General features: G+C 30.6%; 2 protein-coding genes across 2 annotated transcripts; one reads left to right on the forward strand and one right to left on the reverse strand.

Moving 5' to 3' along the window:
* Positions 1–1,826: 1,826 nt before the first annotated feature.
* LOC105801492 (xyloglucan endotransglucosylase/hydrolase protein 2) lies at positions 1,827–3,971 on the reverse strand. Its single transcript, XM_012632774.2, has 5 exons — positions 3,961–3,971; positions 3,711–3,868; positions 2,657–2,757; positions 2,339–2,541; positions 1,827–2,235 (listed from the first exon to the last, which is right to left on the reverse strand). The coding sequence occupies exons 1-5, from the start codon at positions 3,969–3,971 to the stop codon at positions 1,827–1,829; spliced, it is 882 nt and encodes a 293-aa protein (XP_012488228.2).
* A 6,666-nt stretch (positions 3,972–10,637) lies between these two features.
* LOC105803300 (purple acid phosphatase 15) lies at positions 10,638–15,123 on the forward strand. The gene is made up of 7 exons (XM_012635401.2): positions 10,638–11,012; positions 11,590–11,781; positions 12,434–12,767; positions 12,927–13,144; positions 13,439–13,629; positions 13,921–14,205; positions 14,795–15,123. The coding sequence occupies exons 1-7, from the start codon at positions 10,745–10,747 to the stop codon at positions 14,939–14,941; spliced, it is 1,635 nt and encodes a 544-aa protein (XP_012490855.1). The 5' UTR covers positions 10,638–10,744; the 3' UTR covers positions 14,942–15,123.
* The last annotated feature ends 1,394 nt before the right edge of the window (positions 15,124–16,517 follow it).

Here is a 16,517-nt window from a genome sequence, read left to right on the forward strand (position 1 = left end):
AAAATTTATCATTTAATAAATCTAAAGTAAATAAAGAAAAAACATCTTACACATTAAACAACAAAATTATCACAACATTATTTTTAAAAATCTACAATAAGATCATCCCACACTAAATATATAAAATGAATGTTTAATAAAATATAAACAAAAGTTGTGTTCGTGAAGCATTTAAAATTGTTTTTTTTCCCTTCAATTTGTTTGTTATAAAATTTTTTTATTCTTTATTAATTTTTACTTTAAAATTTAGAATTGCTGTTTTACTTTGGTTAATGTTGAATTTCAAATTTGATTAATAAAAATATTAATAAAAAATTAAAGTCGGTAAAAAAATAATTTTATCTAATTTTAACATTATTTATGCATCAGCCGTTATATAATGTTTCGGTTGGTGCAATTGAAATTGGCTGAAACGAGCCGGTGCAACCGATATAAATTGAAATTTAAATTAGTACGGAAAAGAGAAGTGATCGTTTTGATACCAGAACAGTGCGCACCTTTATTCCCTTTCCCTACCCCTAATATTGAATAAAAATTTGATTATTGATAGTTATGCATTTTTATTTTTTGTTACAGTAAATCAATTTTAAAATTTTGATTTACACCAAAATTATATCTTAAAATTTAATGTATATTCAAATTATTTCTTTACATTTGAAATTTGTTTTTTTGGCAGTTTGACTAATTGAAAACCCAAAAATTTGTTTATTAAAATTTTTCAGAGGAAAGTTAAGCATGATAATTCTTATTTTACCAACATATATGATTAGTCATATGCACACTCATTATGTGCTTGGATAAATAAATAGAATAAGTTTTTAAAATTTTTTAAAAAAATACTAAACTTTTTTTGATAAAAACTATTCAAGTAACGGTTAGTAAAATATAAATATTATTTTATTAAAATACTATCTAAAATTGATAGGGTGAAAAATTCTATGAGACTGAGAGCGAATTGTCAAATTCAATTATTAGATCATGTATTTTAGTTGGATTAATTTTAGTTTCTGTATTTTTCGAATTTTAAAATATTAGTCCTAATTCAATAGTAATAGTTAAATCTGTTTGGTTAAATTATGTCATTAGTCTTGTATTATGCATAAAGTTATAGATTTAGTCCACGTTCACCTACTGAATTATTTTTAGTGACTATATTTTTGAATTTCAAAATTTTAATCTTAATGAAAATGATAATTGTTAAATCTATTAATTAACTTTTGTGAGTAATATGTGAAAATAATAAAAGACATAATATTACATGCGATAATATGTTTGACACACTAAATTTTAAAAATAAAACTTAATTAACTTAATGAATTTAATAATTATCATTTAGTTAGGACTAAAATTTTCAAAATCTAAAAATATAAAGACCGAAAATGACCAAATTAAAATACAAATACTAAATCTATAACTTATTTCACCCTTCAAATTTTTAAAAAGAAACTGAATTACTTATATGCTGCTACTAATATAATATTTTTTTAACCAATAACATCAATTAGAGATTTAATTATAGGTAACATCAAACAAAGAAAGACAATATAGTATAATTTATTTGCTCTATCTAATTATGCGTAAAACAGTCCAACACAGAAGAACTATTTTTTTATATATATTAGTATTTCTTAATTGTAAGTATTTATAGGGTAAAGATGTACGCAACTTTTTCTAATAATTTAATATCACATTACTATTTTCATCCTGAATTTTAATATTTTCATCCTTAAAAAATTAAATTCAAATAAAAATTTTGAAATTCAAGATAAAATTACTAATGTTGAGAAGAGATAATATCCTATTTCATACAATTCTTTCTCCTATATTTATTCACCTATACCATATGATGTATTTTTATTAATCTGGCATTCTTGATGAATGTCAGCATGTTTAGAACAGTAGTCATCATACAAATATTTGGTTCTAGCATCCTGTAAAGCTTTACGCTCAGCAGGGTCAAGTCCCAAATACTTATCCCCATTCCACCACAGCTTGGGGCTGGAAATGTAGCATTGATCTTTGCTATCACTGCTCTGGAATTGGCAGCCGGTGACACCAAACCCTACAAAACTAGCTACAAATGGCGCTTGGCTCCAATCGATTTTCCTTCCACCTGATGCCCAAGTTTCTCCATTCCATATGCTTCCTTGAATCACTAATTGTTGCGATGGATAACTCACTCCAATTTTTGTGTTGTTCTTGAAAACCCTTATGGGTGTCTTGTCCACATAAAACCTACCCCAAAAGAAAAAGCAAAAGTAAAAGCGTTTTTAGTATCCGATCCAATTCATTGGACATCTTGATAATCTACAAACAAACACGGTTAGGTGTTACTTACACTACTTGGTGTTGGTTCCAAACAATTCCATAGGTATGAAAATCAGAAGTGGGGTCAAACCAGAGATGAAATCTTTGCTCTCTCCCTCCTTCATCGTTGGCAAACACATTCGTTTGCAATGTAAAAGGTGGTCCATTGCTACCCAAGAACTCGAAATCCAGCTCGTCATGGTTTCCTCCTTTGCCATCTGGGTCCGATGTCAACTGCATGCATGCATGCAATCAACCCACCCATTTTTTTTTCATTAAAAACACACATGCAGACAGTAATTTTCATACATGTTATGTTTGAGAGCCTGAAAGGTAAATGATAACGTACGTAAAAGGCTACAACAACCCCAGAAAAATCCTTGTTGGGTAGCTTTATTTTTATCTGGAAAAACCCTGAAGCATATCCCACGTTGGATTCAAACCCAGCCCCTGCATTATGTTGGACAAAGAAACCATGTTATTCACTTATATACGTAGTGTGGCATCTTAAAATACTGCCGGTTGAATTTAGCTTGATTGGCACTGGCATTGTTGTCAGTGTAAGAGGTGCAGGTTCGAGCACGTTAAAGTGCATTATCTTCCTATTTAAGGGTTGGGGAGGATATGGATAGTTTTAAGCATGCTATAAAAAAATAGCATATATAATAAGAACTTAGGATGAGATTAATGTTAGAAAATACTGTATAAATGGCTAATATACTAAAAAAGTCCTTAAACTATTACATTATGTTTAAACAAGCTCTTAAACTATTTTTATAGCTAAACAAGCCCTTATTTTATGATTTCTACCCGTAAAAGCCAATGATTTTAATATTAAAATAAAATCATTTTGAATTTCAAACTCTTATTTTAATTTTTGTTGATGTAATAAAATTCTATATATTTTAACATCAATATGAAATTTAAAAGAATAATAAAAATTACAAAAGAATGATTAAATGAGTTAAGTATAGAATGACAGAAATTTTAAAATATTATTATTTAATAAACTATTTTATCAAATTTAAATCAGCACAAAATGCAAATTAGTTTTAAATTTTAAATTTTTGTACTTTAATATTAAAAGCAAAAGGGTAAAATTGTATGTTAGGAGCTTATTTAATTAAAAATAATACAAGAGCTTATATAAACAGTGTATAATAGTTTAAAGGTTTTTTAAATATATCAGCCTATGTAAATTTTAATAAATTCCTGTATTTATGTTATGTGTATTTTAATATTCGTAATTATTATATGCATACATGCATAGAATTAGCTAGCTCTAATATGTTTGCATAGCATGCATGCATTGTGTATTAAAAAAAAAACATGCACGCATGCATGCATCGAAACATACACACATAAATATGATTGCTATTAAGATTAATTGATTTTCAAAAGACCTGACGCTTTATCCATCCGGAGATGGACTTCAGTTCCCTGGTTTACAGAGGTTACATGAGAGTTTCCCCATGTGACGTGATAATTCTTGTCAAAACTAACATTATGATCAGCTTTGCTTCCACATGTTATAACTGCAACAACCATAACAACCAACAACCTGCATTTGAGAATAAAACCATGAATATATTAAACCATGAAACCCATTTTTTTTAAAAAAAAGTGACTTGCAAGACAAGGGGAAAAATGCACCTCTTTGCCATGGCTATTATCTTTGAAGTTTCTGCTTGAATGAATGGAACCCTAAACATAAATTCTTCCCTAATATAGAAAGAAAGTTGTGTATTTATAGAAAATTACGACAAGTCTCTTATTTAATAATATATATTCTTTTTAGATTTTATTTATAAGGAAGATACGGGAATTCTTAATTCCTTCCCCTTACTTTTTCGGTTAATTTATTACAAAATATAATTTTAATTATCATTAATAAGTATGCTTTTCATAAATTTTATATTCCTGAATAATATTCATTTAATTATCATTAATAAGCATGATTTCTGTAAATTTTATGAATGATATTGATGAGTATATTGAAAGTATAATGAAAAGGAGTTCCAGTAAGGTAAGAAGTTATAATGCATTTATTAAACTAATTCATGTTATGTTTACGACATCATATCAATGGTAGTGCATTTTTCATTTTTATAGGAATTTCTGTACCAGAAATAATGGTATCTCCAATTATAGCCCCACTAGGATGTAAAATATATCTCTTCTCACCATCCCCATAGTGTATGAGACAAATGTATGCATTTCGATTAGGGTCGTATTCTATGGTTACGATTTTACTATATATGCCTTTTTCATTTCGTCGAAAATCAATTTTACGGTATAGGCGTTTATGACCTCCGCCTCTATGCCTTGCGGTAATGATCCCTCTGGCATTGCGACCTTTACCACAACGATGTTGTCCATAGATCAAATTATTTCGTGGATTGGATTTCACTTGACTGTCTACGGCTCCATTGCTTGTGCCCGGGGTAGAAGTTTTGTATAAATGTATCGCCATGTATTAAGTATTTTGATTTAAGTTTTTTTTTTTGTTCTAAGAGGTGGAATAGAATAACCCGGTTGAAGCGTAATGATCATACGCCTGTAATGCATTGTATGTCCCATAATAGGTTCCATTCTTCTACCCTTTCCAGGGAATCAATGACTATTCATAGCTATTACCTTGATACCAAAGAAGAGTTCGACCTAATCCTTTATTTCTGTCCTAGTTGATCCTGATTCGACATTAGAAGTATAATGGCAAATTCTGGACTGATAGGTACTTTTATAGTTTATAAAATTTTAAATTAATAATTGTAATAGGCCAATTTAGCCCGGGCTCATAAAAAAATAATAAACCCAAAATAATAAAACAAAGTCCAAAATTATATCATTTGGCCCGATTTGGATGGGCCATTACTTGAAAAGGTTGAAGGTCTATCTACAAGCTTGATGCATATGGAAACATAATCTTCAAGGATAAGCAATATTATATATGATATGTAATCTTAGATATGATATGTAATCTTAGATATGATATGCAATCTTAGAAGATATGATTTTGTAATCTTAGAGATTTAATTTGTAGATACCTTTTAATCTTAGCCGTTGATGTAATTAATCTGTACCGTTGGATTTGGGGAGGCTCAACTATAAATAGATGCCTCTCCCTTCATTGTAACAGACGGAAGTGGGGAGTAATAATAATCCTTAAGAGTATTTACTCAAATTTCTCTCTCTCTTGCGTTCTTATTTTGTTGATTTGTGTATAATTTATTTATTGATTTGTATATTGTTGATTTCAAATCTCTTTTTCCCTTATTATTCATTTTCAAATTCATTATTTTCAAATTTATTTACATTTTATATGGTCTTATATTTTTTATTTTATACTCTTTGTTTTAAATCCATTGGTATTTGATTATTGATGCTATTTAATCCTCTATTTGTTATTTTAGTGTTTTATTATTAAATTAATTATTTTAATATTATTAATACTATTATGTGGCATCATTAATCTTGTATCATTATTATTATTATTTTTATTATTTATTATTATTTTATATTCATGCATGCATCGTTTTTATGTAATATATATATTGTTTTATATATAGTATACGTATGCTTATATATATTTTATACATATGTTTTTATTTTTATTTTACTTCCTAACTTTTATATACATATATGTATACTTTTATATTTAGTTTCAATTTTTTTTACTTTTGTATATATGTACATGTATGTATTTATATATTTTCTAATGAATATTTTATATATATATATACGCACTTGTCTATGTTTTTATTTGCTTAAATACAAACTTATATTTTCAACACATATGTTATTAATATATATATATATGTATATTTATATATTTTTCTTTATTTTCGTAAATGGACTCATTTTGTTTTATTCAAAACTTCATATCGCATTTGGAGTCATATGTAGAACAACTTACAATTTCAATCTTTAGTTTGCCAAAATAAAGTAAACCTTAAATCTCTAATTCAGGCCTATTATTCTTTTCTTCGGAAATAAAAGGCACCTAACAATTTCATATTACGAGCAGAACTCATTATTGCTTGAAACACAAAAATATACTAAACTTCATTGAGTCCTAAAACAACAAAAGCTACTTTAGCATCCAAAATATGATGTAAAGGTAAAGGAAAACCCAAGTTTTGGCAGTGAGACGACTATGAAGTGTGAACTTCAACTTGCTAATTGAAAAGATAGTCCTTACCATATGAGTAACAGTTAAAACATAAGTAGGACCAATCGAAGAAAAAAAAAGTACTAACATAGAGAGCAAAAGATCTAAGATATTGCCAATAAACTAAATAAACACTGCTTTAAAAACATTGAAAATTTTTGAAGCATACCCAAGAAAAAATACGCATTTGCCAGTCAGGTTGTCAATGTTTATAGTCCTTTGTCAAGAATATATAAGTTGAGGAAGTATGGTAAGTGGTAACAGCTTCTAGATATACATAAGGAGAAAGTCCACATTACCTGGAACCCATTTTCCACAAAATCAAAACATAATTGGAAAAATAAAAAGGTTGAAAAACAATTACCTCCTTGAAGGTGAATTTCTCATGAACTGAGAAGGGCCAACAATAGGCAAGGCAATGACGGAAAGTGTCATGGTCTTTATCATAAGACTTATGAACAATCTTATGGAAACGCATGTACCAAACAATCGAAAAGGAGCTTACCAAAAATATTAACTTCATCAGTGAAAATGTCCAAGTAATAGCTACCAAAAATGATGGCGTAAATATCTTGTGTCTTCAAAGAAATACCTGGTGCTAATTAAGCAAAATTAATTTTTTAAAATAATAAAATAAAAAAAAGTCTTTACATAGAAGAATGAATTTCCTCGTATAGTTGTCTAAATTCAAATGCATCTAGATTTGTCCAGATTCATTGTAGACCTACATTTTAGTTCTCTTATAAACTCTTCTTATAAATTTATATATTCTTACTATATTTATATTTTATATATTTTTAAAAATAATAGTAACCTAAAACTAATATTTTATAATATATATATATATATATATATATATATATATATATATATATATAAACTTACTAAAAATCTATCTGGAATAAATCTGACAAATATATGTATTTGAACAACCATTTCTCTAGGTTCATTCTTGATGTGAAGAAATATATTTTATAAATTTATATATTTTTAAATATTTTTTAATTTATGTTCACTGCATAGTATATTGAGAGATTGTCACATGTAACCATTAGATTAATTATTAGTGTCACGTCAGCACAAACTAATGGTACAATTACAAAAAGAGTAAATTACAATAACAGTCACTCAACTTTGATGCAGTTGACAAAACAATCACTCTGATTTCAATTTAGTCACTCAACTTTCGAAAAATAACAAATCAATCACTAACGTATCGAAAAGTGACAAATCAATCACCCATTAACATTTTCTGTCACAAGCTTAATGGGACAGTTGACGTGGCCAATCACTTAGCTGATGTGGCCAGTTAACATGCCACGTTGGACGAGGCAAAGTTGAGTGTCTGTTTTTTTTCGTCCTTTCTTTTTCGTTTTTAAATAAATGACCCAATATTTTTACTTTTTGCGCAAATGACCCAATATGTTTGTACTTCTTCTTTTTCACCCCAACAATCTTTGTTTTAAAAAAATGGTGATCTGCTTCACTCTACCATCAACCTCTTTTGTCTCCTTCTCTACCTTCCAATCTCTCCCCATCTAAGTTTGAAAGGTAGGAAAAGAATTCAGAACATGAGACAGATGGGGTAGGATCTGAATGCTTTGGACCAGGTAGAGTTGGGACTAGTCAGAACATTACTATATGGGGATATTGCTAGTGCCGAAGTTGCTACTTACCCAATTGGGGTTGTGAGAAGACAGTTGCAACTGCAAGTCCAAGCAAGCAAAATGGGCGCACTGGCAACTGGTTTGAAGATTGTTGAGCAAGAAGGAATTCCCGCTATCTATGTTGGGCTAATTCCCAGCTTGCTACAAGTAAGTGAATAAGCTTTTAATAAAATCTCTTGAATTGTTACGAAAAGCTTTATGCTAATTATTGCTCTATAAATGCGGACATGGGGTTAAACATATTTGGGTACTTCCACATTATTTGAAACTATTGATAAGAAGGATTCAAATATTTGTCATCATCTTTGGCCAAAAAGACAAAAAAACCTCCCATGTCAATTCATTGAAATGTGCTTGTATTGCATCCAAATGAGCATTCTCAACTTAAAAAGAATCCTCTAGTAGTCAAAATTGGCATTTGTAAAGGGTTCTCTTGGTTAAATGAGGAAACGTTTCAAATCAATAAAGCAGAGGGTCATAAAGAAGATGATGGAGAGGAAAATCGAAGTAGATTTTGGAAAATAAGGTTGAAGTTTTCCCCACCGCTGTCACTGCGATCCACAACCTTATGCTGCTGCTGAACCATTCTAGAATTTTTCTCTTCTTCTTCTGTTTCTTTTACTACCCAGCCCAGCTAGGGTTTTAAATTGGGGCCGTTTACGCAGTAGGATGATAGGTCATCGTTTCGTTATGTCTGTAACGGAAAATGGTTAAAAGGACTAATTTGTTATTTTTCAAAAGTTAAGTGACTGAATTAAAATCAGAGTGATGATTTTATCAGTTGCATAAAAGTTGAGTGACTGTTGGTATAATTTACCATTGCAAAAATACCAACCTAAATAGTAGAATACAAACCCAAATATTAACTAAATAAAAAAAATTAAATACCAACTAAATACTTGTATTAAATTATATATTAACCATTTTCTGAACATAAGAAGTGAAGTGAATGTTGTATACTACTAAACTCTTGGGCTACGTATCTTTCACGCCTAGGGAAAAGCAGTCTAGAAAGATGGTCGCTTCACACATTTCTAAAAGTTAAAGGTGGTAAAGCGAATCTTAAGCACCATGATTTTATATATTTATTTTGAGCCTTAGATTTCTTACTTACTGTCTTCAATAATTTAATAAAATGGATCCTTTAATACCATATTATGTATGAAATCTATTTTAGTATAATTATGATCTGGATTGAGATTTAGTGTAATTATGTATAATATTTTTAAAATATGTTTTCTATGTTGATTTTAAAGTTTATATTAAAGATTTGTGATTATTAATAATATTCTTTTCAAACATGCATTCTCTTTTTTAAGAATATAATAAATTATATATATACATGCATATAATGAAGGAAAATATTTGATATATTATTAGTCGAGTTTTAGATTCCGTAAGTGGGTTAGGGTTAACAAGTATCGCATAAAAGTATAATAAAATATTAAGAAAAAGTGACACATGTCAAATTTTTAAAACTACTTGTAAAATAAAAAAATATTGCCAGTGTATCAAATACTTACTTTAAAAAGAATGAGACATATATTAATTCTTTAACCATGCTTGTGGAGTTAAAAAATATAGTACCAAATACTAACCCTAAAAATAACCATTTACTTAAAAGATACTACTTTATTTTCTAAAATATATTTATTACAACATGAGTGTAATTGAGTACAACTAAATTAAGATGAAATTTTATATGTGCAATTAAATAATTTTTATATTTACAATTAAATTAGTTTAAATTATGACAGATCTATGATGTAGATGAAAGAATTATGAAAAAACATATTTATTAAAAATTATGTAAAAATAAAATGATATTTTAGTTAAAATAATAAAATTGAAAGTTTAAAATCTTTAATGCTATAGGTTCAAACCTCATTATACATTGGTTTTAGTAATTTTTTATAAAAAGGCAAAAGTACCATAATAATCTAATAGAAAATAGAAAGATAAAATATCCTTATAATAATATATTTTAATTATTTTCTACTTGAGTTAAATATTTTTTGTTTTTATATTATAATTTTTCTAATAATTTATTTGATTGAATTGAACAAAAGATCAAAACAAGAAATAATAGTCGATTGGTTCGACCATCGATTCGATTTTGAAAATCCTAAAGTCTAAAATACTCAGAAGATATCAAAAATTGAGAAAGAAAAGAAAGGAAATAAAATTGAAGTAAAAGATTATACATAAAAAGAAAAAATAATTCTTTTGTTTTTCTTGTTACATGAAAAATTTTAATTATTTATATATTCTTTTAAAAATAGATTTAACCATTCACAAATAGTTGAACTAATAAAAGTATAAATTTTAAAATAATAATTTAAATATCACTTAAGAAAAAAAATTAAGTTATGAGAAAAGGAATATGCTTAAGTTAATTATTAAATTAAATTAATGGGGTCTAAAAAATAAAAATATTAATACACGCAGTGCAGACAACTGGACAAGTTTCATAAACTAGACTGTCGTAACTGCCAGCAAAACCCACGCGTCAGCTTATCATATTTCCGATCATCCGATAAAAAGGAAAATATATTCATTTCTTCACATACTCGCTATTTCTCTCGCTGGAAAGTCGAAGATGTTCTTAACGATGACGTTTCGGTGGTTCTTCGTTTTCTCAGTCTCCATCGCCGTCGCCGCTATCGACGACGACCTGATTCCTTCCACTCTCGACGGGCCTTTCGAACCCGTAACCGTCCCCTACGATGTCAGCTTGCGCGGTAACGCTGTCGATTTGCCCGACACCGATCCCCGTGTGCGCCGCTGCGTCGAAGGATTCGAGCCCGAGCAGATTTCGGTCTCTCTCTCCGTCAATTATGACTCTGTTTGGATCTCATGGATCACCGGTTGCTCCTCCGAATCTTATCTATATTATTTATTATTGTGTTTCTGGCTTGCTTGGCTCCCAGTAAATTACCATTTCTTAGATTACTGACTGTATAAAGTATAGAATCATAATTCATAAATAACAGAGTTAAAATGAAAGTATGTTTTGAGTAGGAATGCATCTGCATGCCATGAACGAAATGAACTCAATGACTTAAGCTTCAAGTACAATATTATATAATTTTCTTACATGAAAGAAATGCTTTACCATGTTTGAACTCCGCTGTTTATTAGCCATTTGGTTTTTTTTAACAAATTCCAAGTAAATAAAATGAAATTTAAATACCAAAAGCTATAAGTAAAAGGAGAATCATGAGAATTTTCTTTCTTATTGATTTTGGAATTGGTTTTAATTTATAGGCAAAACTTTTTTTTCTTTTTCTTTTTGGTTGCTACAACACAAATTTGTTTAGCTGCCATAAATTTTCGTTTGATATTTTAAATTTAGCTGCATATCTGCTTTTATCTGTCTCTGTTTCTGTTGTTACTAGTCTATTGCTTGGTTTTATGTGAGCTAGCTTTTGGAAAGTTTGGCAGGGGAATTCCAAATTGGTAATAACATAAAGCCACTGAACCCCAATACTGTTGCAAGTGTGGTTCGTTATGGGAGGTCAAGGGTTCCATTAACTGATGAAGCCAGTGGTTATTCTTTGGTGTACAACCAACTTTATCCCTTTGAAGGTCTCCAGAATTACACTTCTGGAATCATCCACCATGTTCGTCTAACAGGTTTGAGACATAGTGGTTACCTTACTTTAACTCAGTATCATATGGATTTTAACTTGGAATTCAGTATGCCACTATGCCTGGTTCCACCGGATTTTTTTCTGTTCCAACAATGTGATGATAGTATTTGAAGAGGTCTGCTGATTGGAAAAAAGTTAAAAATTAAATAAGAAACAATAGAGACGAGCTTAATGAAAACTTTTGGCCTTATTCTTGTTTTATTGGATTGGTAAAGTGTTTCTACTTTTGATGGAGGAGTTGTTGGATTCAATTTACAGTTATCATGCAGTTTGCAATAGTAGCAACCAGGTTGGATTTAAATCAAATAGTTATTTTTACCACCAATTTTTATAATATCCACAAATGTTTGAGCTGAAGATAATGCATGAACTCTGCGAAGAAACTAGGATAAGGTTACCTGATGATTGTTGCCAGTTATTAGATGATGGAAAATGATTTTTTTCCAAGTATTTTACTCTTGAAAAAGAAATCATTTCTCAAATGCCCTTCCCAGACATTTTTCTCCCCTATTTTGGTGAATACTTCTCTATGTAACGTATTTTATAATCTCTATGTAACGTATTTTGGTGAGGACTTGTGATTTGAGCCGTTGGATGAGTTTTGTGTGTGTGTGTTTTTTTTCCTTTTAATGTAGGACTGAAACCCAGCACACTCTATTATTATCGATGTGGAGATCCCTCAATATCAGCCATGAGTGGTATCTACCATTTCAGGGCCATGCCAGTTTCTGGTCCCAGGAGCTATCCAAACAGAATAGCAGTTGTGGGAGATCTTGGACTAACATATAATACAACTGATACTATCCATAATTTGAAAAGCAACAAGCCTGATCTAGTTCTATTAGTTGGTGACGTAAGTTATGCAAACCTTTACCGCACAAATGGTACTGGCTCTGACTGCTATGATTGCTCATTTCCGGAGACTCCAATACATGAGACCTATCAGCCTCGTTGGGATTACTGGGGCAGGTCAGATAATTCACTATTACATTCTTTTTTGTATTTATTGCCTTTCTTTTTGTCTATTTTTGGTTGTGGCTAGGAGAGGAGTTTGTTGAGTCACCTTATTAAGCCTAAAATCAACTGTGCCAAAAGGCTGAACTTCTGTTAATTGAATGTTCTCTGCAGGTTTATGCAGAGTTTAATTTCTAGAACTCCAATAATGGTGATAGAAGGGAACCATGAAATAGAGGAGCAAGCTGGGAAACAGAGCTTTGTAGCTTACAGATCGCGATTTGCATTCCCTTCTGAAGAAAGCAAATCTTCATCCCCATTTTACTATTCCTTTAATGCAGGGGGGATACATTTTATCATGCTTGGAGCATATGTTGATTATAGTAAATCAGGTAGTATCTGTCCTTGACTCCTTGTATAATCATTCTACAAAGCTTTTTCGTAATGATATCAAGGATAATAATCTATTACTAATGTAGAGTTTCAAGCATTTTAATCTCTTTGAAATGAGGCAAGCAGTTGGGAGTTTCTACTATGTTATGAGAGTAAACAATATCTTAGGAATATGTACCATTTTCTTGCTAATATGAAGAATAAAAATTATAATATTGACTCACGAGTCCCCCCCTCCTTATTTCAAATTATTGTGTAAACCTTGTTAAGACCTTTACTTATTTCTTCTGCAGCAAAGCAATACAAGTGGCTGGAGAGAGACTTAGCTAATGTTGATAGATCCATGACACCATGGCTGGTAGCTGCCTGGCACCCACCATGGTACAATACATATACTGCTCATTATAAAGAGGCAGAATGTATGAGGCTGGAAATGGAAGAATTACTGTATAGTTATGGTGTTGATATAGTCTTTAATGGACATGTAAGTCACGAAAACCAACTTTGGTATTTAGGCAATATGGTATCAAGGTTGAAACAGTAAAAGAACATGAAGGGTTGATGGTCATGGACTAATTTTTAATTTTTAATCAAATCATCTGAATTCACAGATAGAGCCATTAGATTGAATTCACACACACGCGAGCGTGCACACACACATGTATGTATGTATTTATGGTTTTTTTTCTTTGGGGGTTTGGAGGGGAAATCCTTTCCTCCTAAACATATGTTATCTCTTAGAAATGTCAAACTTATTCCGCTCCAAAATTTACAGGTTCATGCCTATGAGAGGTCCAATCGAGTTTACAATTATACATTAGATCCATGTGGACCAGTACATATCACAGTAGGAGATGGGGGAAACCGTGAAAAAATGGCAATTGAACATGCTGATGAAGCTGCTAACTGTCCAGAGCCATCATCTACCCATGACGAAGATATGGGTGGCTTTTGTGCAACAAACTTCACTAGCGGTCCAGCAGCAGGAAAGTTCTGTTGGGACCAGCAACCTGATTACAGTGCCTTCAGAGAGAGTAGCTTTGGTCATGGGATCTTGGAGGTATTTTTTCTGTGCATCTTTGTCTCTCTGCTTCTGCATGTTCCACAGCCTAAGCATCATAGAACCGTCAAAAATTTCCTATATATATTGAATTTGGATTTTTAACTTGCCATGTACTAATTTGCTTTATTTATGATATTTCCAAAGGCACCTGAGAGAACTTTGATTTAGTATGTGCTACTGTCCACAACGTTGTCGTGGTGCCCTTCATCACATCTGCACCTTGTAGGAATAGCTTTTCTATGGTTATCTCGTGAAGTTGCAAGGAAAATTTGCTGACATCAGCTGAAATATTGGGAGAAAATTTAGATAGATCCATTATTGGATAGATCCATTAATCAGTCAATGTTTCACCAGATAAACGTGCTGAAAAAAAAAACCATTATTTTGCAAAACAAACAGATTGTGAGTTCAATTTCAGCCTGTTATCATTCAACGATAGCGTCATATTAGACAACTAGATTCGAAATGCTCCACAACATGTTTAAAAATTCTGACGTGGAGTACTTAATTATTTTTCTACTTTATTTTTTCTTGATTTAATTGCGAGCCCTTGATTGGCTTTTTCTAACTTATAAGTGAATTGCAGGTGAAGAATGAGACTTGGGCTCTATGGACATGGTATCGGAACCAGGATTCAAGTGGTAAGGTCGGCGATCAAGTTTACATAGTGAGGCAACCTGAGCTGTGTCTTGGCAGTATCAAACTCCCAAAAAGTTCATTTGCAGACAGTTGAGTGACACTACAAAGGAATTTAATGTTCCCTTGTAGGGCTTTAAGGAAGATCCAGGTATTTTCAAGCATATATGAAATGAGGGAATAATGCTACAGCTATAGTTATATGCGATACAGCTGATGGAATGTAAAAAAAGAGAAATAAGATCATGATAATATAACTTGCAGTTTTCTCATGCAGAACTAACTTCTCTGAACAGCTGGTCCACAAATGGGGACAACTTTTCATCATGAAGTAACTTTCTATTTTATAGCATGAATGAAACAATCCCAAAATTTGGAAAAACAGAAACTGTTTACTGTATCATCAGAATCTAGCCAAGTGATTGCTTGATACTAAGGTCAAAACAGAAGCTGTTTGTTGTGTCATCTAAGCTTTCTCTCATGTAGAAACTAAAGTAGCCTCCAGAATTATTAGAAACCATGGTTCAGTAATGCACTCATGGCTTTCTCGGTTGCAAAAATAAGTGTGTAACTTTGGAGTATGGTAGGTAGTATTTTAGAATCTTTGTTGGTCAACAGAGTTGAACCTCATATGGTTTGTGGTTGGTTGAAATTGATTCTGAGACAGGCTGGTAGAGCCTCTGCAACACCTCAATAAATATAAGCCAAATGGCTTTCCCTGAACAGTCGTGTGTTTAAGCGTATTGTACCCAACCAAGTATTCTCTCTATAACTTTGATTAGAGTTGATCATGAGTCAGATCAGGTTGGGTTTAGATTGTATTTATGCATGATATTAGTACAAGTTATACTTATTTAAGTTAGGTTTGATCTGAAATACGAGTCTTAAATTTTGCTTAAGTCCGTCAATATTATTAAACCATTAATCTAAATCTATTTTAGATTAGTTCAGATTATTATTTTTAAAATTTATATTATTTTAAATTTAAGATTTCTTAATTTTATATGTTTTTTTCTTATATTATCAGATAACATATTTTTTAAGACAAGTATTATATATTTAATTTTATTTGATATAAATAAAATAATAAAATATGTATTACAGTGTAGAAAATGGATTAAGTTGGAGCCAGATTTTGAAGTTCTAAATGAGTAACTTTTCTCTCCTATATTCCGGATAAATCTTCCACCAATAACCTGACCTTTGAATAGGTTAATGGTGTCTGTCCATTATTTTCGTGGATTTTGGCATTATAGATAAATGAGTAGAGACAAGAGTTTGAAGACGTTGAAGCTCAAGCTTCCAGCTTATTGGATACCTAAAATGATTGCACGAATTACCTTTGATTATGTTTTAGTTCTGATTACTTGATTACTTCGGTTATGACTTTAGACAAAATGTATCGAAAGCTTATTACGTGGCAGAAACAAAATGATTGAACCGAGAGTATGCAAAATTAATTACCATCGACGTCCTCTTGTCTTTAGAGCATTATGATAAATTATTGACATTCTTTTTATTTTACAAAATTTATGAAATAAATCACATCTCAGCACGTGACTAGCGATCAATTCGACACACCTCTTCTCGATAAACATTTATAAAATACAGTATAATATAAACAAATATATACCAAATTTTAATTTATTAAAATTTGTTACCTACTGTTTAAA

The sequence above is a fragment of the Gossypium raimondii genome, chromosome 11, assembly GCF_025698545.1.
Source record: "Gossypium raimondii isolate GPD5lz chromosome 11, ASM2569854v1, whole genome shotgun sequence".
NCBI lineage: Eukaryota > Viridiplantae > Streptophyta > Magnoliopsida > Malvales > Malvaceae > Gossypium > Gossypium raimondii.